The 25060-nt window shown below is 45.2% G+C and overlaps 1 protein-coding gene across 1 annotated transcript in view; it reads right to left on the bottom strand.

Moving 5' to 3' along the window:
- Positions 1 to 25060, bottom strand: part of LOC144784068 (uncharacterized) — a 1315621-nt gene that overhangs the window by 213736 nt on the left and 1076825 nt on the right. Inside the window, exons 60-61 of the mRNA XM_078662758.1 lie at positions 7050 to 7211; positions 292 to 456 (exon numbers count right to left, since the gene is read on the bottom strand). Coding sequence (XP_078518884.1) covers positions 292 to 456; positions 7050 to 7211 — 327 coding nt within the window. The remainder of the gene's footprint in view (positions 1 to 291; positions 457 to 7049; positions 7212 to 25060) is intronic.

The raw sequence follows: 25060 nt of genomic DNA, 5'->3' as shown, positions 1-25060 counted from the left end.
GTGAGTACTACAATGCGGTACAATGGACATAATTTAAAAATCACAGAGATGTTTTAGGGATGGAAACATAGCTTTTAAAATGTGTGGAATGTATCTTCTTTTAATGTTTCAAGATGGTCTCTTGAAAGGACTCAAGACCTCTGACCAGGTAACATAAACAGATTTGTTGGATAAAAAAGTTTAAGAGTAGTAATCAATTGTTTTGAACAAAATATTATTTACTACAATATCACATATCACCTCAATCAAAATCAGATACTATCCCATTAAAGAGAGCTTTTAGACTCTTACCTCTAAGTTGGCCGTGTAGTTTTTTGCTTTGTTGGCTCCATTATTCCTCAATGCTACTGTAAACGATAAATCATCTTTTTCATTTGTTGACAAATAAAGCCTGGTCTGTGATTGGAGGAGATGTTCTCCTTTGTTCAGATGATGCTTTCCAGAGACAACCACCTGCTACAAAAAAACATTGCCAAAGTTATAAACTACACAAATGCTGAATATTTTGTTTCACAGTTTAACAGATACAACATTGAGTTAGTGGTCTCTTGAATCTAAAACTGTATGCTAACATGTTTCTCCAATAAGCTGTACGTTTTTGGAGTACGAATGAAAAATCTAATTTTCATTACTGTGTCAATAACATACCCCACTTTCTGCAGACAGAGGCATTTTCAGACAAAAGGTTGATAGAACATCTGATTATAACTACTTTAGTACTTTACAAATCAACATGAAACATTGGTCTCAAAGCAATGGTGATAGACAGAGGTTGGCCCCCCTTAACCGCATGCGTGTGGGCGGAATTCCGCTCGTACGCGGAGTTTTGCGAAACCGCATTTTACGTGACGAGCTGGGCTCGTCATCAGCGTAGCAGGAGGCTACCTCATGACGAGCCCAGCTCGTCATCAGCGTGGAAGGGGTTAAGAAAGTTAAAGATTTCCACTGCAGGTTATCCTACTACTGACTTCCATAGCTGAAACTCATTTTCTGCCACAGTTATAGATTTGAAGTAATTTGAAAATTGTACTTATACAATTTTTATAATGCCTTTCTCATGAAAGTTAACTCAAATTCTGACATTACTCTTTTACAAACACACATGCATTACATATGTGACTGCTAAGACTTGCCCGGTGTACTTGGCCTTCATGACTTTATCCTGTAAATTGACTGAGATAATTAAGCCAGGGTCTCGAGGAGTCTGTAGTGTGCTTCCTTGCTGATATACTCTGACCCAGAAGTCAAGGGGTGCTTTTGCCCGAATGGTGAGGTTTTTTGCCCCTTTCAAATTAGAATGCGGAATGGGACAGGGCTGTGTTTTAGCTCTAATTCTGTTTCTATTTCTATTGTATATACAGATAGGAAACAAATGTATCTGCCCCCTGCATGACATGGAATTTACTCCTTATGAAGCACTAATTACTTACTCTCAGGTTGGTCCAATCCTCTTGTTACATTTAACCAGTCTGTTATAATGGATTGGCTGTACTGCAAAGGTGTTCTTAAAATTACCTGGTTGTCATATGTTTAGGAAGGTCTAGAGATCCAGGGGAGATCTGATCTGTTTACGGACTACATTCACTATTCATAGGCCAGACAGACAGAATATTTTGTTTCTGAACAACAGAAATTTGGAAGGGGACGATGAAGAACTGGTTAAACTCTCTGAAGGTACTTATATTAGAAATATCTGGGAACGGAATCCTATATGTTGAAGGTGGCCGGGTTTTGGAATAGGTCACTCCCTACTCTCTTTTGGACTGGAATCATTCATTCTCAAATCTGCTTCACATTGGGTCAAAATGATCATTGTAAAATGTAGCATCCTCCCCAGCCTGGGTACTCACTAACGTCTACGCCAGACATGTAGTTTAGTATAACACGTCTTTATTTTTCTGCGTGTAACCACAAACTCAACAGTCTAAACCTGCATTCACATCACTAAGCTCTAACGCTTATATATGATTGAAGTTACATATTGTTAAACTTAAAATTGTAATTGAATAGACATTTCTACACAATTCCAGTTATACAAAAAATAAAAAGTATCAGCTGCATTCAATATTTATCGAAGAGAGCTCTATGTAAATTCCAAAGACATGACAATTTGCAATAGGAATATATTAAGTGAGTCAAGTCGCACTGATTAAAAGTACAGAAATGAGACATGAGCATTAAGATCACTTTTTTTCAAATTTCTGCACTCAATGCATTGACATAATAATAAACTACTTTTTTGGGATAGAAAATGTACTGCATTCAGTCATTATATTAATAAGAATAGCATAAAAAATAATATGTATACAATAAATTTGATTCATATTAATTTCTCACCCAAACACCTCCTCACCCAGACTCCCTATTAGTTCATCTGCTTTGCTGCATGTTGGCATCTGCAACTTCAGGCAATGGATCAACAGTGGTAAGAAGAGGGGACGCATCCAGCCGGCTCAGTTCTGTTGGTCTTATGGTGGAACGTGGTCAATATAAGGTTGTAGCATCAAGTATGTGCTGACATTTATGGCAGAAAGAGTCTTACTTTGCCATTTCAGCTATGCACCATTGCAACACTGCAGTTGGCCACAACCACAGAAATGCAAGAAGCAACCAGTGAAATTAAGGAGCAAGGCTTTAGCACAGGTCACCGTGAGCAGGCAAATCCCTTTTGTAACTTTTCATATCTTGCTGACAGTATGTTGCAATTAGACCCGGGCATAACTTCCATTACGCCAGTGTACTGTCAAGTAATTAAGGTAATTTTGTGTTATGCTTGTAATGAGAAATGCTTCAAATTATGCTAATATGCCACGCCACGTAATTACGCAGAGGAACAAACAACCAGAATGAGAGAGGCTGCTATTTAGGGTGCTTGTTTTTTTACAATATGCTTTAGTGCAAAATGGGCCCTTGTGTCCAAATATACGTGTGGCCATATTTTGTGCTAAATTGTAGCACCAAATGGCAATTTTGCATGATTACGCATAATTGTGGATCATTTTACTAAATTTCACACACTCCTAGTTACAATAAGAAATGCTGGAATCTGTATGTGCTCAGACTGCAAGGTTTCAGAGGAATTGGAGGAACACAATTCTATCTCCACCATTCTTGCCCCTGAAGTGTTTACTTAGTCATCCAACATAACAATCTTGCCTTGAGCACAGTTTGAAGAATAGTAGCCAGGAATTTAAAGAGGCACAGGAAGTCAGCAACAGTGTGGGTGTGAAAAACTTTTTTAAAGAGCTAATAGTAGTATTAGTTTTTAAATATTTGCTGACTGTCAAATTACACTCATTGCATTCAGGTATAATATTTTTGTACGTCTTCGCATATCACAATTTACCACATTGCGAAACATATACAAAGTCAGCATTGGTACATTTGAGAGGTATTCCATCATTGGAATTAATGATAATCCTCACCAGCCTACTTCTTTTGTTGATCATTCGTGGCCTCTACCCTGCATTTGCTCTTTAGTGTGACAAGAGTATCCCTTTCCCTAACCTCGCCTCTGATCCATCCCTAACCCTAATTCAACCTGCTGTGCAGATAAAAGTCCATAAACTCTAAAACTGGGAATGATTGATGCATTACAATTACAAGAACCAGTCTAATAACTGACGTATCTGATATGACGAACCATATTTAATAAAGGATTGACATCAGCATTATCTCAAATGAAGGGCAGAAATTGACTTTTGTTACCGAATATGAGCTGTAGGAAACATCTTGAAGAAACTCAATCCAAACTCCCTACCGCCTAACAGCTGCAATCGCCTACTTCCCCCTCCCGGCGTATCAGACGTTCAACTTCTGACTGACTACTATCTCAATACTATGTCCACAATAATCAATGAGGCGGCGCCCATGCAACTGAAAAGAGTCTCGTCCAAGAAGACTTCCAACCGATGGTATGACGGTAGCCTCAATGAGGATAGACGAGCCATGCGAATGGCAGAGCGCACCTGGAGATCAGCCCCTTCTGCAGTGCACCTAAAAAGTCTAAAGATACAGAGAAACGCCTACTTCAGGAAAATAAAGCGCTCAAAAAGAAACTTCTTCAGCCTCCTACTCGCCCAAGCTAAAAACTGTCCAAAAAAACTGTTTGAGTTAGTCAGAACACAATGCAAAGAGCAACCCCAGACACCCAGCCCTATGGGCGATACTCCTTCCTGCGAAGACTTCTCTGCCTTCTTTATCCAAAAAACTGAGAGAATAAGAAGCGATCTCCTCAATGACGCTATCCTGTACTCCAACCCCCGACACACAGCAGTGCCTCAACCAAAGAACAATGCTACTTGGTCAGCCTTTGACACCTACTCCGAAGAAGAAATTGGCAGACTGCTCAACACCTTGAAACCTTCCAATCACCTCTCCGACCCCCTTCCTGCTAACGCTGTAAAGGACTTTTCTCCTTGGCTTCTCCCACTCTGGTCAAAGATTATCAATAGCTCTCTTCAACAAGGATCCATCCCCAACGCCCTCAAAGTAGGGCAAGTCACTCCGCTACTGAAAAAACCAACAGCAGACCCCACTGATCTAAACAATTACCGCCCTATTACAAACATTCCCACTCTCGCTAAACTGCTGGAAAAATGTGTACAACAACAACTGACTAAACACATAGATAAGTTTGATCTCCTAAACGCTCATCAGTCAGGCTTCCGAGCAGGGCACAGCACCGAAACTGCCATGACTCACATAGTGGACGATGCCCTCCAAATCCTAGACCAAAACGACACCTGCCTCCTCATCCTTCTGGATCTCTCCGCAGCATTCGATACAGTTAAACATGAGAACTTACTCGAACTGTTAAACACAAGAATGGGCATATCTGGGACTGTTCTAAAGTGGTTCACCTCATTCCTACACAACCGGACACAAAGATTCAAAAGCAACAACCTGCTGTCCTCTTCGGTACCTGTATCGCTAGGCGTCCCTCAAGGATCCTCCCTCTCCCCAACACTGTTCAACCTAGTTATGGAACCTCTCACTACGTTGCTACAGGCATCTAATGTGCACTTTCACATGTATGCCAACGACACCCAACTTTATCTCAAAATACAATCTCCCAAGGACATCATGCTTCTGAACACCACAATCAGAAACACCCAATCCTGGCTTTCTGAGAATCACCTCAAACTCAATGCTCTGAAGACCGAGTTCCTCCTGATCTCACATCCCGCTAAAATATCCACGGCTCAGACATGGCTTAAGCATTTAACGGCTCTAAATGTACAGCCCATCGTAGTTGACTCCGCAAAATCTTTAGGCATAACACTGGACACCAATCTCAACATGCAGCAGCACATCAGCAAGGCAACCAAAGGAGCGAACTTTCAAATCAATACCCTGAGGAAACTCAAACCCTTCCTTCCTGCCAAAGACTTCCAAACTGCAGTACAATCTATAGTCATCCCGCACATAGATTACGGTAGCACCGCCCTCTGCGGGCTCCCCCTAACTACAACGGCACCCCTAAGAGCATCCCTTAACGCCGCAGCGAGACTCGTCACTGGCTCAAAAAAACACTCGCACATCTCCCCGGACTTTAAATCACTGAAATGGCTACCTTTTGAAGCCAGAATACAACTGAAAATCGCTTGCATGACACACAAGGCTGTGCACCGGAATTCACCCGCCTATCTCACTCAAAAGCTGACAATTTCGGGTGGCTCCCGAACTACTAGAGGCACAAACAATCTTTTGCTGAAACCTCGAAGATTTCGGAAGGAAAAAACTTATAAACGCTCCTTTTCAGGAATGGCACCCAGGATCTGGAACTCACTCCCTCCGGAAACAAGGCTCATCTCCTCCGAAACAATCTTTAAGAGGGAAGTTAAAGCGATCCTCATGGCAAAATACACATGATCTATTGCTCCGTATCACTCATGAATCTGCCTTGCAAGTCCTTCCCGACCCTGGTCTACTGTGCCACCCGTGTTTTCGAATTACTTAACTGTATACGCTCACTCTTTGTATTTTGTTATAATGTTTGATGCACCTGGTTGATTATGTATATTGTTATATTGTTATATTATTGACGCACCTGGTTGACTTTGCACACTTTACCCTCTCCATCTCAACGTTCCTTACTACTCTCGCACCTGTGGGACTATACACCCTGCTCACACCTACCTCAACCTAACTGTATACGCTCACTCTTTGTATTTTGTTATAATGTTTGATGCACCTGGTTGATTATGTATATTGTTATATTGTTATATTATTGACGCACCTGGTTGACTTTGCACACTTTACCCTCTCCATCTCAACGTTCCTTACTACTCTCGCACCTGTGGGACTATACACCCTGCTCACACCTACCTCAACTGTACCCTCCTTTAAACTCTAAATATTCTAAACACGTTTAAGCAGGTATATGCTCCTCATTATTGCACTTTATACTATTGACGCAATTGTCTGTCTATACACTGTGTACCGACACTACCTCACCTGTTACCTACCTCATGTCCTTTATCCCACCTATGTAACTAGCACCTTGTACCTAACTACCTCATATATTACTCTGTATATACGCTTTATTACTTTGTATTTTTTACCCCCATGCCCTTGTAAAGCGCTCTGATATCTGCAAAGATCTTGTTCGCGCTATATAAAACTTTCAAAATAAAAAATAAAATAAATAAATCTTCAGTCATGGATGAGGCATGCACCATCATAAATAGATAGTATGAAAGCTCTTACTAACTGCAAACTCAAGGAGTTGGCCTAACGGCTAGGGCGCTCGACCTGGGGATCTGGGTTCGAGTCTCGGTAATGACGCTAAACATCCTGTGATTCTGGGCAAATCACTTAATCTCTCTGTGCCTAGCAAAAATGAATGTGTGTTCTCATGTAACGTAACTGGTGCTATGTAAAGCGATCTGCTGCCCGATTCAGGTCAAATTTGCACTATATAAAACTCTGCAAAAAAAAAAGTCAATCTGCACTCTTAGGTGAGAACTACCTGTGTGTGCTTGAAGTGCAGTGTGGCTCAGACATATCGATACTTGAATTGACTTCTTGTGTTAATTGCGACTTACATTTGGAAGATCACAGAATCCAAGACTCATGTAGTTGTCTAGTGAGTCCAAGTAGTTTGTTTCCATCCTTGCCAGGATGTGTTCTTTGCTGCAGGATGTTAGGAAAAGATTTTCCAAAGTAGCTTCTGCCTGAATTACATCTGGTTTTAAAGGCCCATTTCTCTGAAACAGGATAAAGAAAACACAAATGATTAGTATTGCAATCATGAGACTGAACCGTTTCTTCAAAATCGATACTAACATGTTATTTTGGAGAGAAAAAAGATGTAACTTGATTGTACAGTTCTTCTTCAATGTTCTGAAGATGTGACATAGTTTCTACTGAACTACCTACAAATAACAACTGCCCAGACCTCTCTGGTGTTAAAACCATACTCAGAAATTAAGATCAAAGGTTTGTTTCTGCATAAAAAGAACTCATACTTAAATGAAGAAAACTTAAGATACGAAGTTAGAAAAAAAAAGTCAGAAATAATTACATTCTAAGGACTTCCAATATTTCTTTCGTAAAGTATTCAAAATGTAAAATAAAGCCATTGAAGTAAAGTTCTTTTTAATAGAATCTATACACGGGAGCTCTTATGCCCCTCGTTTTCTCTCTACATGTCCCGCTGCTCTCTCCCTTGCAAAATACCACACGAAAATTCTTCTCGACTAGTCTTTAGTTGATCTGACTGCTCCTCTGCCAGACATCCACTTTCTTCCCTCTGCCGCTGGTCCTTGTAGTGTTGCCAACTGTGGGGCGTACCACAGTGGCACACGCCCTCTCCCAATGTTTCATGTGAGACTACCCCTCTAGCGTGAGGGGACATTTGGTTGAGGCCAACGTGTGCGTGAATAGCGTAAGTAGCCAATAAAAAGCCCAGGGCTCTGGGCGTGGTTAAGTTAGTTACTGGCCACCAAAGCTAACACGTGTGTCTTGTGCAGTCTATCCTATAGGCCTACACTGCGACACCACACTGGCGACGAGGGGGCACTTCGCCCCCCCCCTGCGTGCCCATTCTGCCACCGTTTGCACCTACGCACCTCAGCGGCGCACCCCCGGCACCCCCGGTGCCGCCGACGGCCCGCTGCAGCTCACCTCGACGCCTCGGTGAGGTCTGTCCGCTACTCCTCTCTGTGCACCCGGAGCGTTCCTGCCCAGCTGCGCCTGCCGCCAACGATCCTCCGCCGCCTGAAGCGTCACTACCAGGTACCCGTTGAGTGCCTGCCCGCCTGCCTGCTGACTGCTGCCCTGAGGCCTCATCTCTGCCGCCAGGCCCGGCGTCTCTCCGTGAGGCCCGCGCATGCGCTGTGCGCACCTACACTGCCGGCCTGCCATTCCTCATGCATTGTGCGTGTCACCGGCCCTATCCAAACCTCACGCATCTCGCGGACACGGACCCTGGTGTCCTTCTGCTTGCTGGAACTTCATCCGCTGTGCCTGGCGCCTGCCTGCCTGCTGCTGCTGCCTGTTCTGCTCGTCCGACATGACCAACATTCCGCCTTTGGAGCCGTTCACGGTCGACGGTAGCCCCCCTTCCCAGGCCACCCGGTGGAAGAAGTGGGTGGAGCGACTGGAGGTATACTTTATCGCGGCGAACGTCGCGGTTACGCGCCAACGAGCCATGCTGCTGCACCTAGGGGGGAAGCGATTCATGATCTCAAAGGACGTTACGGAAGGTGCCCCGCCCCACACGTACAAGACCCTGCGGGATGCCATCACAAAATACTTTGAACCTTTCACCAGCGCGGATTACGAGCGTTTCCTGCTCCGTCAAGCGCGGCAGCTCCCGGAGGAATCCGTAGATGTGTTCTACGCTCGGCTCAAGAAGCTAGCCAGCACCTGCACCCTACCCGATGCGGAGGATGAAATTCGCGCCCAATTTATCCAAGGTTGCGCCTCCCTGAAACTGCGGGAAAGGGTGCTCGAAACAGACGCCATGTCCATGCGCGACATCCTGGCCCTAGGGCGGTCTAAAGAACTTTCCAAGGCCCGTGCTGCCCATATGGAACCAAAACTAGCTGTAACGGTCAAGACGGAACCAGTGTGTGCCATCCAATCACGACCTGCAGACGACCGGACGAGGCCCACCAGAAAAGGACGCCCGAAACCGGCCCAATCCGCGAAGACTACAGCGTGCATGTGGTGCGGAGGTGCTACCCCCCACAAAGGCGCCTGCCCAGCCCAAGGCAAAGTCTGCAGTGCGTGCGGCAAGGGCAACCACTTTGCGAGCGTCTGTCTGTCGTCGCAGAGGAAGAAACAAGGTGCCCCACCTAGGAGAGTGCGACAGATGGCTCCATTGTCGAACACGCCAACGAGCAGCGACATGGACGACGGTGAAGAAGATGCTGCATCCGTCCACGTAGTGCGCATGCTCAACACTCTAGCGGCCACATCTTCAGCCGAACCAATGTGCACCGTCCAAGTTCATAGCCAAACCGCCAGGGCCCTCATCGACACAGGCGCAACAATAAATCTCATGGCCTCCAGCGTCTACCAGAGCCTTGAAAATGCTCCACCACTCCACCCCACAAGAGTGCAAGTGTTCGCCTACGGAACCCGGCGCCCCCTGCGCCTGTGCGGGGTGTTCCGAACTACCGTGTCCCACGACTCAACGCAGCTGCAAGCAAAAATCTATGTCTCCAGAGAAGGATCAGGATTCCTCCTCGGTTGCAAAACGGCACGGGAGCTCGGACTTATACACTTTGCCCTGACAGTACAAGCCCAAGGTTTGGACCATCTGGTTTCAGAACATTCCTCGCTGTTCGAGGGCATCGGATGTTTAAGAGGACCCCCCGTCCAGCTCCACATTGACCAGTCAGTAGCTCCAGTAGCTCTCCGGCACAGGTGGATCGCTTTTCACCTCCGGCCCAAGGTCGAAGCCGAGTTGAGGATGCTTGACCAAGCCGGCATCATTGAACGTGTGACTGGACCCACGCCATGGGTATCCCCTATTGTGGTTGCCAAAAAACCAAAGCAACCCGAGGCCGTGAGGATATGTGTGGACATGCGCCTCCCCAACCTGGCAATTAAGAGGGAGCGTCACCTGACGCCGACCATCGACGACATCATTGGGGAACTCGCAGGGTCCAAGTGGTTCTCCAAGATGGACTTGAGGTCGGGGTACCATCAGATTCCCCTCCATCCTGACTCCCGTCCAATCACGACCTTCTCCACCCACGCAGGCCTGTGGAGGTACACTAGACTTAACTTTGGCATTTCAAGTGCGGCCGAAGTGTTCCAAAACATCATTCACAATGTCTTACAAGGCCTGGACGGAGTGCTCAACGTGAGCGACGACATTCTGGTACACGCCCCGACACTAGAGGAACACATCAGGCGCCTCCAAGCAGTATTCCACCGACTAAGAGAGCGAGGCCTGACTCTTCATAGAGACAAATGTGAGTTCCTCCGCAAAGACATCAGTTTCTTTGGGTACAAATTCTCCGACCAAGGAGTGGGGCCTGACCCAGAGAAAGTTAAAGACATACACGATGCGCCAGCCCCCGCCTCAGTCACAGCTGTCCGTAGTTTCCTCGGCATGGTAACATACTGCGGGCGGTTCATCAAGGATCTGTCCGACCTGACAAGGCCCCTCCGCGACCTCACAAAGTCAACTGCTACCTGGACGTGGGGCCCGGAACAACAAGAATCGTTTATGAAGACGAAGGCTGCCCTGTCAGCAGACACCACTCTTGCCTATTTCGACCCGCAACGTGAATCGCAGCTGCTAGTGGATGCAAGCCCCACGGGCCTGGGGGCCGTTCTGTCGCAACAACAAGCATGTGGGGAGTGGGCCCCAGTGGCGTATGCCAGCCGTACACTGACGCCCACCGAGCAACGCTACTCACAGATCGAAAGGGAAGCCATTGCCATTCTATGGGGATGCCGCCACTTCCACATATACCTTTATGGACATCCCTTCTCCGTAATTACCGATCATAAGCCCCTCATACCGCTATTCCAAGGCTCGTCTTCTCGTCCGCCTCCGAGAATCGAAAAGTGGGTGTTACAGTTGCAAGAATTCCAGTTCACCGTGGAATACCGGCCCGGCACAAGGAACCCAGCAGACTATCTCTCGAGGCATGCCCGGCCAGTCACCGATGCTGAAGCAGCCGAAGCAGCGGCCACAGAAGAATACGTCCGGCTGATCGTCGAAAGGTCACGACCACGGCCTATGTCCTTGGAGGAAGTGGCGAACGCCACCAAGAATGATGACTGCATCCAAATAACAATCCGCGCCCTAGAGCTGGAAGATTGGAAAGCGCTACAAAGCCCCGCCTCCTTCCGCACCCCGGAGGCCCAAGCGGCCCTAAAAGCCCTGTACCAAGTCAGGCATGAACTATCTATCTCAGCCGAGGGATGTCTCCTGAGAGGCCCTCGCCTGGTACTGCCCAACAGCCTTACCCACCAAGCTGCGTTGCTGGCCCACGGGTCACATCAAGGGATCGTCAAGTCTAAGAGCAGACTCCGGAGCAAGTTGTGGTTCCCAGGACTCGACAAAGCGGTCGAGGAGGTGGTCCAAAGCTGCCCAGTATGCCTAGCGACGAGCCTACCAAACCCTCCAGCGCCTGTGATCACCGAAGAAGGGCCAACGTCCCCGTGGACACGAGTAAGCGCAGACTTTGGCAGTCTCCCCGGGGGCAAGTACATGCTTGTGGTAGTAGACGATTTCTCTCGCTATCCCGAAGTGGAACTTGTAACTTCAACAGCGGCATCTGAGGTAATCCCGAAATTCGAGAAGATCATTGCCACCCATGGGCTCATGGAAGAGGTCCGCACTGACAATGGTCCCCCATTCAACGGCAATGAGTTCACAGAGTATCTGCAGAGCCACAGCATCAAACATAGACGAATCACCCCAAGGTGGCCTCAAGCAAATGGTGAGGTCGAAAGGTTGATGAGAACTTTGAATAAGACGATCCAAATCGCCATAGCCGACGGCCACTGCCTGGAGTTGGCCATTTATCAATTCCTCCGAGAGTATCGCCTAACACCACACTGCACCACAGGAGTATCTCCAAGCTGTCTCTCTTTCAACCGGGCTATAGCCGACACCATTCCACACCACCCATCGTGGGAGCTAGCCCCGGTTCCCAAGAACAAGTCTACAGAACAGCGCACCAAGAACAATCAGAGAGCGTCCCAAAGACGGAGGGCAGCAGACAGCCTGATTCAAGTTGGAGACATGGTCCTAGTAAAAGACCGCCACCCTGGTGGGAAATTCCGTCTGCCTTTTGAACTTGATCCCTGGAGAGTAACGGCGGTCAACGGAACGATGGTCACTGCCGTCAAAAATAGAGAGACTGTGACAAGGAACATTTCATTTTTTAAGAGATCACCCGAAGCAGGAGAGGACATGGAATCGGACAACTGGCACCTTCACCCCCAGTACCGGTCGTCGGAATCAACAGACACAGATGCTCTAGCGAGCCAAGCCCGTGACCTCACTCTGAGGGAAGAAGAGCCAGAGAGACCAACTGAAGACTCCAGTGTCAACGAGAGAGAGACAGAAGACCAGTCCCTGGTTGCAGCGGAAGGGCGAAGCCAAATGAGATACAGTCTACGCCCGTGGCCAAAGTCTTCCCAGAGGTATCGGGACTTCGTGGCCCAGTGTTGGCGCTGAACTGATCAAGACAGCTGACCCCGCCGAGAATAAAGTAAGACTGTTCTGTGTTAGTAACCCAGTCATTTTTCCTCCAGGGCCTGTGTCAGAGACTTATGGCGAACTTTGTTACTTATAGCCTACAAGGCTCCTCGCAGTGTCCTAAATGACCATCAGAAGACTTTTGTGCACGGTTGTATCCCAGTTTGTTTTATCCCTAGGTAAAGGAGGAATGTAGTGTTGCCAACTGTGGGGCGTACCACAGTGGCACACACCCCCTCCCAATGTTTCATGTGAGACTACCCCTCTAGCGTGAGGGGACATTTGGTTGAGGCCAACGTGTGCGTGAATAGCGTAAGTAGCCAATAAAAAGCCCAGGGCTCTGGGCGTGGTTAAGTTAGTTACTGGCCACCAAAGCTAACACGTGTGTCTTGTGCAGTCTATCCTATAGGCCTACACTGCGACACCACAGTCCTCTGCCCACAAACTCTCTAGACTAACGACAACCATTAATGTAATCTGTTATGGCTGACTCCATTTGTCACAGGAAGCACACAAAGCTCTTTCCCTGCCGATTGCTTAATATGCAAATAAATAAATAAATAAATGGTAAGTTCAGGCCTCTACATTTTCTTCCTCAGGAGTCTGCTCCCCACATACGCCATTGATGTCGCCTACTACCCCTGCACTGCCCACTTCCATCACTACCACTGCTCGCTGCGTACATGAACAATGACCGACGCTGGGTCGCAGCGAGCAAGCTAATCTGCCTTACTCAAAGAAGGTTTGAGGAGGTGGGTTCTATCCCAAACACCAATTTAAGTAAATGGTATATTTCACAACTCAATTTGCAGAGGAATTGGCTCAAAAGCTGTATGCTCTGAAAGGGCACTCATGAAATATGCCGCTACATTTAGGATCTGGTTTGTGGGAAAGACAAGGGATGGGGATCAATGGCATCCCCCACCCCAGTTGGGCTCCTGGTTGAAAATAGAGGTTCTGTGGCACAGCTCCCCACAAGTCTCTCCTTCTGACCTTATAACGATACCTAGTTGGGGTTGCCTTTCACTGGAATGCTAATCAAATAATTACAGTGAAAGGGCTCAGATGTTTAGGCGTCAGCCTTTTATATTCCTGCAATCCCAGGGGTTCCAATGTTGAAAAGGTCAACTCAGCAATTTACCTTTTAGAGAGGGACCATATGAGCATAGATTCCAACTGGCAAATATGAATTAAATTTGTTTGACAAAGAAATATGAGCTTGTAAATTGCCTTTTCGTATATAGTGCCTGATGGAAAAGCTCTTTGCAACTATATGCAGTGTCTTGTTTTTCTTAAACTGTAGCTAGGCATTCAATTATAAGTTTCAAGTTCCTAGACATCATTAATCAAAGGATATAGTGTGAGTATTTACATCTTTTTAGTGATTTCAAACTAGCAACTTTACAACAAATGCATGTATTTATTTATAAAGTTTAATATGGCCTCGCAGATTTCTTTCCTGCAATTGGCCATTCAGATGATCACTCAGCTTCTTAACTATGTGCACAGGGAGAAGGTCCACTGCAACAGTGCAGGCTCTTTTACTCTTTTGATTATTTAAAAAACTTTAAAAGGGCTTAGAGCTAGCCCTGTATTCACCATTGGTTGGATTCATTGCCACTCTTCTTTGCTAGGTGCTAATTGGTTTCACTTTCTCTTCATTGCTTGCCTGTTGTTTGCCCCCCCCCCACCTGCATTGCTTGCCCATGGGTTCTTGCTTCCCCACCCCCTCCTGCTGTTGCTCGACTGTGTTGATTTTACTTGCTCTGCACCCCACCTGCTCTGGTCATTTCTTGCCCCCATTTACTGTCATTCACTCTAGTATTCATCATGAGCTCTTCTGTCATAAGGCCACCCCAACTTAGCATTCTTAACTTGGGGGTTGGCCGGCGTGCACTTTTACCATTTCCAGCACTACTTACACATCCATAACTATTTTAGATGTAGGCTATGGCTATGAAAAGTCTTCTGTTGTTTGCCAAGGTTATTTCTTTTTTTTTTTTAAAAGAAATATCCCTTAAAAGCAAACAGCGATAATAATTTTTCAAAGGAATCAAATTTGCCCTCTCTCCCACTCTAACACATCTTTCCCTTTGCTAGTGTGGCTCTAGTGATAGCAGTTTCACCTGTCCATAATGGCACAACTTTTCCTTCTCACCTTTCTATAGTTTTCGCTCTATGTCTACCCATATTCCTGCAGAAGCGGTCGCTTGCAGGCTGGGTGCACAGTTGTCTCCTTGTGGGTCAGGAAGGAGAAGTTGAGCAACCACGGCACTCGCCAACTAAGAGCAGTGTGTGCACTGGTCGAGATCATCAACCACTTGAATAAAAACAAGCCAGACTTGTTCGAAATCAACCAGCCCTTTCATGTGAATTGCAAGCACTGTGCCCAGAGGTCAATTGCACCCGGGACTAGCTACACAACAATTTCTAATATAGAGAGTGACTCACTGCACCAAGGAATCAAAAGGGATCAACTGCATCCAAAGATCTACTGTATCCTAGCAGTCCAGTATACACAGGGATCCACTGCAACATGTACAAAAGGATTCACTGGACTCATGATCCTCAACAATTAAAACACAACATTCACTACACCCAATGGCCTACTTCACCCATGTTCTATGCCATCTCCACAACGTTTGAGAAATACCATCCCCAAGTAAACCTACCATACATCCCTCCCCTTCTAGAACCTGCTACCTCCACTTTGGATAACCATTTGCTTGAATGGAATCTGCTACCCAACATCTAATGGGATCCATTAACCAAAGAGATTCAATCTGCAACCCAATGATTTTATAGTCCTTCTCCAAAGGAGCCTTTTCACACCCAGCTGAAAGGACTCTTTTCGCTGTTACCCCAGTAGGTTATTTTTGCCCCCACTTCTTGCGCCATTCCACCCACCCTCCCTGAGGGATTTTGTTTGTACTCCTACCTATATGGACCCTTTTTCCTTTTAACTGATCTTTGAGTCCCACGGTGGGATCACCGGCACTACAACTCCACAAATTGGGCTTTTTATCCAAATGCATACTTTTGACCATCCACCTCATTTTGCCAGATCTGGTTTATTCCCTTTGCCTCAACATGGGGGAGCTCAAACGCATGGCTCTGTAAAACAACTTCTTCCCTCTAAGCCTCTTTGCACCTGACACATTCCTCATTTGTGCTGAAGTACAAGTTGTTTAAGCGGGTTGGTGAGTGGGTGTAAGAAAAGGTGAGTATTGGTTTGGTTTTTGTTCACTCCAGGTTTCTTCGTGAGCCCTGCATTTGCAGTGGGTAGCTGGGTGTCCGGGTTACTGTAGAAATGTCTCTTGTGGAGGACTGAGGTGATTTCTAAGCTGTCATAGTGGTCACTTATTGGATGGGAGCCACGTTTTCTGAAGTGTATGCTTAGTATCTTGGTCGCCCTCTGATGTCTGTGGCCCTATTTCTTTTTTTTCTTGTGCAGCAAAAGGAAATGCATTTAGCTGTGCTCACAGCTCACACGTGGTTGTGCACACTGCACACTTGCTGGATAAGCCCAATTAGTATTCCTATAGGTTTTAGCAGTGTTTGTTACAGTTTCTTTGTGGAGGCTTCAACAGCTCTCCGGTCACCAGCCATAGATTAATAATAACCATGTGAGTCTTCATTGACAACCTTTGTCAAGACAGAAAGCTAATATTGGATAGCTTTATGAGCCACTAACACCCATGGGTGTTGTCAGAACAGGGCCTGGACCAGGTTGCCTGAAAACTTCACCGGTGCTGCCCTGGGATGGGGCTAACACTGCACTGAATTTAGTGACCTATGGCTTCCATACTCAGGGTGGGGATGGGTCTGATTCTTGGCCCTGCTGCCTGACTGCGGATTGCTCATTAACAAAACAAGCACTGCCCATATCAATAAGTCTTGCCCATGGCAGATCTCTTGCCTTTGTTCTGCAGCATGGCTGAATGTAGAAAAACAGGCACTGGCAAAGCGAATAGGTCACGCCTATGTGAGAGCAATACTTTACCTCTCTGCATAGTGCACAGATCGATGGTCACATATATTCTAATTGCAAATGAAAGCAGCAGGGTAGGGTTGTAGGGTCCCACATCATTCTGAAATGTTCCAATTGCATAGCTCACATCACCTCTTATCTCATCAGCACCACTTTCCACTCTCTCTTATGTACATTTGTCTTTTAATCGGTGCAGGAAATGAAGGGTATCTGGCAGCCAATATTGAGCTGGCTCTGGGATTGGGAACAGCATCAGTGAAATACGCTGAATCTGTACTGGTGTAATGTGCTGATACAGAGCACATTCAGCAGCAGCCTCGCATTGTCAGCTTTGCTTTGAGAGAAACAATCTGTATAGGCTTTCTTATTCTCACATCCATCTAGGCCCTTAACAATGGCCTCACCTAATGGGCCATCATCCCTCCTTTTGTTGTAGTCCTGTCCTGACTCAGTGCTATCAGGAGCCTAACAGCTAAACATTTATGCAATGGAGGCAAATAGACACTCAGCTTGTTTTCACCTCATAATATGTGCTTAAGCCACTCTATGATGTGGAGGGAGGAATTTGACCTTCTTCATCTCCTGTATGTGCGAGTTATGTATGTGCTGTAAGAATGTCAAATGCATGTCAGAATGAGTAATGATTTAAATACCACTTACTAATTTATTTTTTTTCAATTTATGTTATGGTGCTATTCATCCTAATATAGATCGTCGGGGCGCTTTACATCACACAAATATTATACAGAGACAATAAAGCATACAAGTGAATAAATCAATGTACCACGTTTTTTTTTTTACATAATGCAGTGAGTAACGATATATGTTAAGAGCAGTAGTTAATTTTTAATAGAATGAGCGCCGGTGCACAAACCTCTGCTCCAGAGGTGCTGTTAAATTCAGCACCCCAAATCAGAGGCTGTGTACTCTGGAATTCACCCCAGGCCTCCACCACCAGACACTGCTGCCCTTTTATTTCACTTTTGACAGCCCCTGCTTTCTACCTTTGTGACAGTGCTTCCATATTTCTCCTACTTCTTTCCAGTTTGTGGGTTTTTATCTCTTTGACTCGCAGTCAATATCTGATAAAAGAAGTGATGTTTCCCAGATTCCACCAGCAACTACAGGCTCAAATTAAGCACTGATTAGGACTACTTGGTATGGAGAAACACAAAACAAAGTGTGGATTTAAAACATAATGCAGTAGATGCCTGTGCTAATTAGACTGTATTGCTACCCAAAGGAATCCTTTTTAACAACCTTGAAGTAACGAAAGTTTGAGGTTAAAAATAAAATGTCTAACACTATGCCTTTCTGTTTGCATGCAAAGCTTTGATGCCAGTTCATAGCTCACTGTGCGACATAAGAAGCATTTTAACTTAACAACTGCAAGTAACTGAGGCATCTGTATGATAAATTTAGTAACGCCCTAAGCGATCTACACACTTTACAAATCTGGGTTCTGCTTTTTACAAGTAGGGTTGCCACCTGGTTGGATTTTTAATAGTATTAGCAGTAGTCCTGACGGGGTTCCCTCAGATATGTACAAGGCTAACTCCACTTACTGGGGAAACATTTTGACTAATGTCTTTAATACCTCGGCCATTTCAGGATTCCCTAAGTCATGGTCTCGATCAACTATAATCCCCGTGTTCAAGTAAGGCCAAAGGGGAGATCCCAGATGCTATAGGCCTATATCATTACTTGACTCCTCCTTTAAAATATTGGGAAAGGTTATATTAGCAAAGATATCAGACTGGGCTCTGGAAAAAGACATACTGTCCGACGCCCAATATGGTTTTAGAGCTGGAGGGGCACGGAGGACCAATGCCTCAATTTACACCTAATAATATCCAAATATACGAGGGCAGCAAGGGGCTCCATTTTCTTGGCCTTTATGGATTTGTCCACGGCCTTTGACCTAGTTAATAGGTCGAGGCTGTGGACCATGCTGTTGGAAATGGGCCTTGACCGGCCCCTTGTGTATTTTTTGGCCGAGTTACATAAAGATCTGAATACCTCAATAAAGATGACACAAGAGGGAAAATCTACGGCTAGTTTTAAGTCCGGAAGGGGGTGCGTCAGGGCTGTATCCTGGCCCCCATGTTGTTCACCTTGTACATAAACTCGCTGGAAGCTAATTTGTTAACAGCCACACTCGACATTCCGCGTATGGGAGGAACACCGGTTCCGGTGCTACTCTATGCGGATGATGCCGTTTTATTGGCAAGGACTCCTTTGGGCTTACAAAGACTGCTGGATCCATTTGGGAACTTTATTAACTCTCTGGACCTAGTGGTCAATAATGGCAAATCACATATTATGTCTCTAGGGGCTGGTAAAGGTACCGCTAGAACTTTTTATTGCGGGGAAGAAGAAATCACCAGGGTGAAAGTGTTCACCTATTTGGGAGTTGTCTTTGACGACAGGGGAACGTGGCCACTGCAGCTCTCTGTAAAGGTGAATGCTGTGAAAAATTCTTCAGCCGCAATATCAGGATTTGCCAAAAGATTGGGGGGGAAACCCTTTGAGGCTATTTTGGCTATATATAAAGCCAAAACTATCGCAATTGCAAAGTACGGGGCGGCTATATGGGGGTACATTAAACCTGACTGTATACAGACAGAAGAGAATAAATTCTTACGTGCCCTCCTTGGTCTCCCACAATCCACTGCGACCCATTCTGTGCATCTCGAGTTGGGCATAGGATATATTTCCGATATAATTACAATAGCCCCAATCCTGTTATGGATTAGAATCTGGATGAATCCGAATCTTACTTTAAATCATAGGATTCTAAAGGACTGTATTAAATTAGATAGAATGAAGGATATCCAGTGGCTGTCGTATGTAAAAATGTCATCTGAGAAACTGGGGCGCCCTGAGATTTACCTTCATCCTGAATCCTTAAGTAAAGCTGACTTAGAGTGGGTTAAGAAAAATTTTGTTAGGCGAAGCGAAGCAGAGCGGGAAGCAGTGGAGCTATGTAAACCATCTGTCAGGACCCACTTCTTGGTAATCTTGTCATTAGCAATGCCATCATATCTGTCTATCGTTTCTAACCCTTTTCGCAGATGGCTTTTGACTAAATTCCATTTCAACCAAATTCATCTGGTACTATGGGATCTGCAGGGTTGGATTAGGCTAGAAGATGCGACCCCGTGTAAATGCGATGATTTCTCCGCCCAAGACACCATGCATTTTATGTTCTTTTGCCCTTTTTTTCATGAAGCCAGAAAAAGGTTTATTTTTCCTCTAATGAAAAAGATGGACTTTATACAATGCAAACCTGCATTATTGTTTCTACAATTGATGGAATCCCCAGAAATCATGTTTAGTGTTGCCAGCTTTCTAGTTGCGTCTGTCAGAAGTAGGAGGGTTAGACAGGTAGCTCTACGGGAAATGTCTAATCATATAACATAAGCTTATGTACATTGACTATCGGTCTTTAACAATGATTTTGTCTTTTTATTGCTTTTTAATTGTATTTTATATTGTATAATACATTGTATAATGTTTTGTATAGTGTATAGTATACTTTTATGATTTTAATTAATCGAATAAAGTGGTTTTGACTTGACTTGACTTGATAAAATAAGTGATGTTTCCCAGATTCCACCAGCAACTACAGGCTCAAATTAAGCACTGATTAGGACTACTTGGTATGGAGAAACACAAAGCAAAGTGTGGATTTAAAACATAATGCAGTAGATGCCTGTGCTAATTAGACTGGATTGCTACCCAAAGGAATCCTTTTTAACAACCTTGAAGTAACGAAAGTTTGAGGTTAAAAATAAAATGTCTAACACTATGCCTTTCTGTTTGCATGCAAAACTTTGATGCCAGTTCATAGCTCACTGTGCGACATAAGAAGCATTTTAACTTAACAACTGCAAGTAACTGAGGCATCTGTATGATAAATTTTGTAACGCCCTAAGCCAGTGGTTCCCAAACTTTTGACTCCTGAGGACCCCCATTGAGTCACCTCTGGAAGCCGGGGACCCCCAAGCAATTTGTATGAGTTAAATTTCAAAACTAAAACAGTATTTCGAAAAAAATACACACGTGTGCACACAAAACAAACACTCAAGGTACTAAGGATTTTGGGACCAGATGTACGACCATTTCATTTAGCGCCTCACAATTGGTGACACATTGCGAGTGGCAAATTGCGAGTCGCTAAATGAAATGTACAACAGTGTGTTTAACACTGTTTGGGATTCCCATTGGGGTCGCAAATTGCGAGGTCATTAATATTAATGAGCTTCTCGCAATTTGCGAGCCCATTGGGAATGCCAGCCCTCCCAGGGTTGGTGGCCTGCTGGGCTCTGCAGGCCACCATGTCTCGGACTGCTTTGAAATAAAGCAGTTAAAAAAAAATGCAGCCTGTTTACCATGCATTTAAAATAAAAAATAAAATGAAACGTTTTCGGTTCATTTTCTAAGGGCAAGCAGAGGTCCATGGGACCACTGCTTGCCCTTAAAAAATAATTTTGCATGCATTTGCAAAGGGGAGGGGTCCCCTGGGGACCCCTTCAGATTTGCGAATGCATTACCATCTACTTGAAGTAGGTGGTAATTGCAACTGTTTTGCGACCGCAAAACATTTGTACATGGTTTTGAGACTCCCTATTTGGAAGGGAATGCCCCTTCCAAACCCGTTCGCGCATATAAAAACTGATCAGACATCTGGCACTTAGTATTTTATATTGAAGTAATAGCCCCTCTGTCACATGTATTTCATTTGTTTTATAGCATCTCTCATACCATTGTAGGATGTCAGAGCACTTTACATCACACACATATAGAGACATTGAATCATGCACGTAAATCAGTGGGTATATAAAATGTTTAAAGAGTGCTTTGTCTGGAAAAGCACAAACTCAGGATTCAGAACATAACACAGTGGCTAGCACTGACTTTAACATTAAAAATGCATTTCCACCCAAATAAATCTTTTTAGCAGCATCAGGATAATGAATAACTGGGAAAAAATATAAGTCAATAACTGGTACCATGCAGTTTGCAAGCAGCTCTTTGATGACAGTTTATAGGTCCCTATGCTAGATTATGGTTGTCACTTATGAAGTGCACAGTAAAAAAATAATTTCTGTGACAAAAGCAGTAACCACGAACCTATGCACATACAATACTGTTTATTAAGATGCATGATACACGTTCTTTGCAGTAGGCACATTAACCCTCTGTGCTATATTAGGTTAATCAAAGCTGCCACTGAACAAAACTCTCCTCAGCTCCAGCAGGTACATTAATCACTGGCATTCTCATGACACTTTTATTGTTGCTGGAAGGCTGCTCATTATACAAGAAACGTTTCTGTGCTTTTAAAACGGTTGCCTACGGACCCCCTGGGAATGTGTCACGGACCCCTGGGGGTCCGTGGACCACAGTTTGGGAAACGCTGCCCTAAGCGATCTACACACTGTACAAATCTGGGTTCTGCTTTTTACAAGTAGGGTTGCCACCTGGTTGGATTTTTAATAGTATTAGCAGTAGTTTAAGGTCCAAGTCGGTAGAATAATTTGCTAAATAATGAAAAGACAATATTTTTTCTCTCAACAGCATTTGCATTTAACAGTAAGTGTAATAAGAAGGCACTTTAAAATGTGTTCTAGAGCTGCCTTAGTTATGCCTGATTGATAATTGGATGGAACAAAGAGAGAAAAGCAATGTTGAAAAAGAACCTTGCTGTTGCAGGGTGTTTTATGTAAAGTTATAAATATCATGGCCTGGCCTTAACAGAATCTTGAAACGTGAAAATAGGGCTGGTATTTGCCTCCTAGGAAAGGTGGTAAACCCTAAAAGTAGTGTTTTGCAGCAACCACATTAAACCTTTGCACTACTTTACAATGAGGCAAAACCATGACTAGACAAACATACAACTCTCCAGCAAGTTTACTAATCACCAGTTATCTTAGTGCTGTTTATATCCCTTGACAGTTACTGAACACTCAGCACAGAAGCAGGCTGGTGAACAGTTTTACCAGCAACCAGATAAGCTTGACCTCTGAACTCCAAGGCCCGCCACACACCATGAGGCAATCAATAAAAAAAACTCAAGACCACATTGGTCAAGTCACCCAGGCCGGCAGGCTAGTCTTGTTTTTCATTGTCCTTGTCCTTCTCGAGATTCTGTGCTGATTGTCCCTGATCCGCTTGGTCCTGCTCCTCACAGTGGGGGTTCACCTGGACCTGGTCTCTTGGACTTGACCCACATGCTATCTTAGTCTTTGTCTCCTTAGTCCTGGGCCTTCTTGTCCTATTGTGCTTGTTATCATAAACGTTGCCTTCTGGTCATCATGCCCCCCCCCCTTATCTCCCAACGTTGACCTTCTGGCCCTGTTCCTTTTTTGGTTCTCTTCATCCTAGTCACCTTGCCCTGGTACTCTTCACCGTCAACATCCTAGCAGTCATAGTCTTTGTCCTCCTGGTTTGGGTTGCCCTTGTTCTCCTGGATCTGTTCCTTGTCCATTTAGTCCTACTGGTACTGCAGCCATTGATTCAGATCCTCTTGATCCTCATTCTTCTTGATCTGGTTCTCCTGAGCCTGTTCATTTTGGTCCTGGTCCTCCTTTCCACCACTTTCCATTCCACTTGGTCTTCAAGATGCTGTTTGGCCCTCTTACCTCAGATCGTCCTCACCCTGGTTCTTAAACTTGTAATGACTGCTCTACCCTACTTGTTAGTCCGAGCACAGGTTCCCTGGGTCCTCATCATCATTAACTCCTTAGCCCTGTTTTCGTTCCTCAGGCTCATGATGCTTTTAGTTTACCTAGTTTTCTTGCTCTGGTCTTTTGACTGCCCTTGATACTGCCCCACACCGTTTTACTAATCCCCGTTCTGCGTATACCGTCGTCCTGGACATACTGGCTATTCCCCTTAAGTTCCTGATGATCTTATTCCTCTACAATCTGGTCCTGGTCCTCCTGGCCTTTGTCCTCCTGCTCCCTGTCTGCATGGCTCTACAATAACTTGTCTTGTCACAGATCATCCTAGCCTTTCCTAGCTCTTATGTTCCTTGACCTCCAGTTCAAGCTAATCTTCCTGGCCCTGTAATTCCTGGTCCTGCTTCAACTGGTCGTCATTCCCATGTACTCCAACCCCTAGTCGTTCGGATCGTGGGTCCCCTGTTTCACAGGTTTCCAATCCTGCACCTTTTCATCATCCTCACCCTAATTCTTGTCCATCAGTTAACCTGGTTCAGCTCCCCTGGTTTATCTAGTTCCTTGTTTGCCTGTTCCTAATCCTTCTGGTCCTAAGGAACCATGTTCCATGTAGTCCTAGTCTTAGGTCTGGTACTCCTTTGTCTGGCCCTCGTGTATTGGGTCTTCTGATGCTAGTTCCACTGGCCTTGGTTTCTCTAGCACTCCTAGCCCCTGGTCCTCTGGCTCCATACTACCCCTACTAGCCGTCCTGGATTCCTGGTTTGTCTATTCTACCTTGTTTATATCCATCTGACCATGGGCCCCTCTATCATGTTACTCCAAGTAATGGTCTTATTGGGTCTAATCTTATTCACTAAATTCATCTCTGTACTGGTGCTTCTAGTTCCTATGTTGTGGGTCAACCTGGTTCATGTACTTCGTATCACCCTGGAAAAGATCCCCCTGAGTCTGACAGTTCTGGACCCTATGATCCTGCCCCCTCTAGACCTAGACTTTCTCGCCCTTTATAACCCCTTAGTCATTCAAATCTGGGGTCTCCAACTCCTGCTAGCCGTAGTCCTTTCTGGTTGTGATATTCCTAGTCCTGGACCTTTTGCTTCTAGCCCCTTGGTCCTTCTTGATATGATATCTGTGGGCTTGGCCATCCTGTCCTTGTTCCTTCTCTCCATAGGTCTCTCTAGTTGGGTCTGCTACTCCTGACCCTGGTTGTCCTTGTCCCTCATAGCCCTCCTTGTCATTATGGTCCAGGGCCTTCTGTTCCTAATACCTCTGGTCCTTCTGACCCTTATCCACTGGGTGCAGATTCTCCCGTTGTACATCCTCCCGATCCTTCTCACCATGGTGCTGGTACCCCTAGTGCTGTGTTTTTCATTGTCAGGTTCCTCCTTGTCTATTTGTTTCTGGTCCCCTTTGGCATTGGTAACCATAATTCTCATAGATTAAGTCTCCCTGGTCCTGGGTCTTCTTGTCCTGGTCCTTGTGGCTTTGGTCATCCTAGCCCTCCTAGTGGGCCACCTCCCGGCCTCTATTCTCTTCATTTTCATCCTCCTGCTCCTACTGCTTCTTTCTTCCCCAGCACCCCTCCACAATGACTGTAGTTAGGTACAGTCTTCAAGTCTGTCACACCAATTATTTTTTGTGGCTTCTAGATTTGTTTTGATGAGATAGCACTGTCAAGTACAGAAATGAGATCACAGTATAGAA

Source organism: Lissotriton helveticus, chromosome 10 (genome assembly GCF_964261635.1).
Source record: "Lissotriton helveticus chromosome 10, aLisHel1.1, whole genome shotgun sequence".
Lineage (NCBI taxonomy): Eukaryota > Metazoa > Chordata > Amphibia > Caudata > Salamandridae > Lissotriton > Lissotriton helveticus.
The sequence above is the reverse complement of the archived record's forward strand: the minus strand, read 5'-3'. Positions and strand labels throughout refer to the sequence as shown.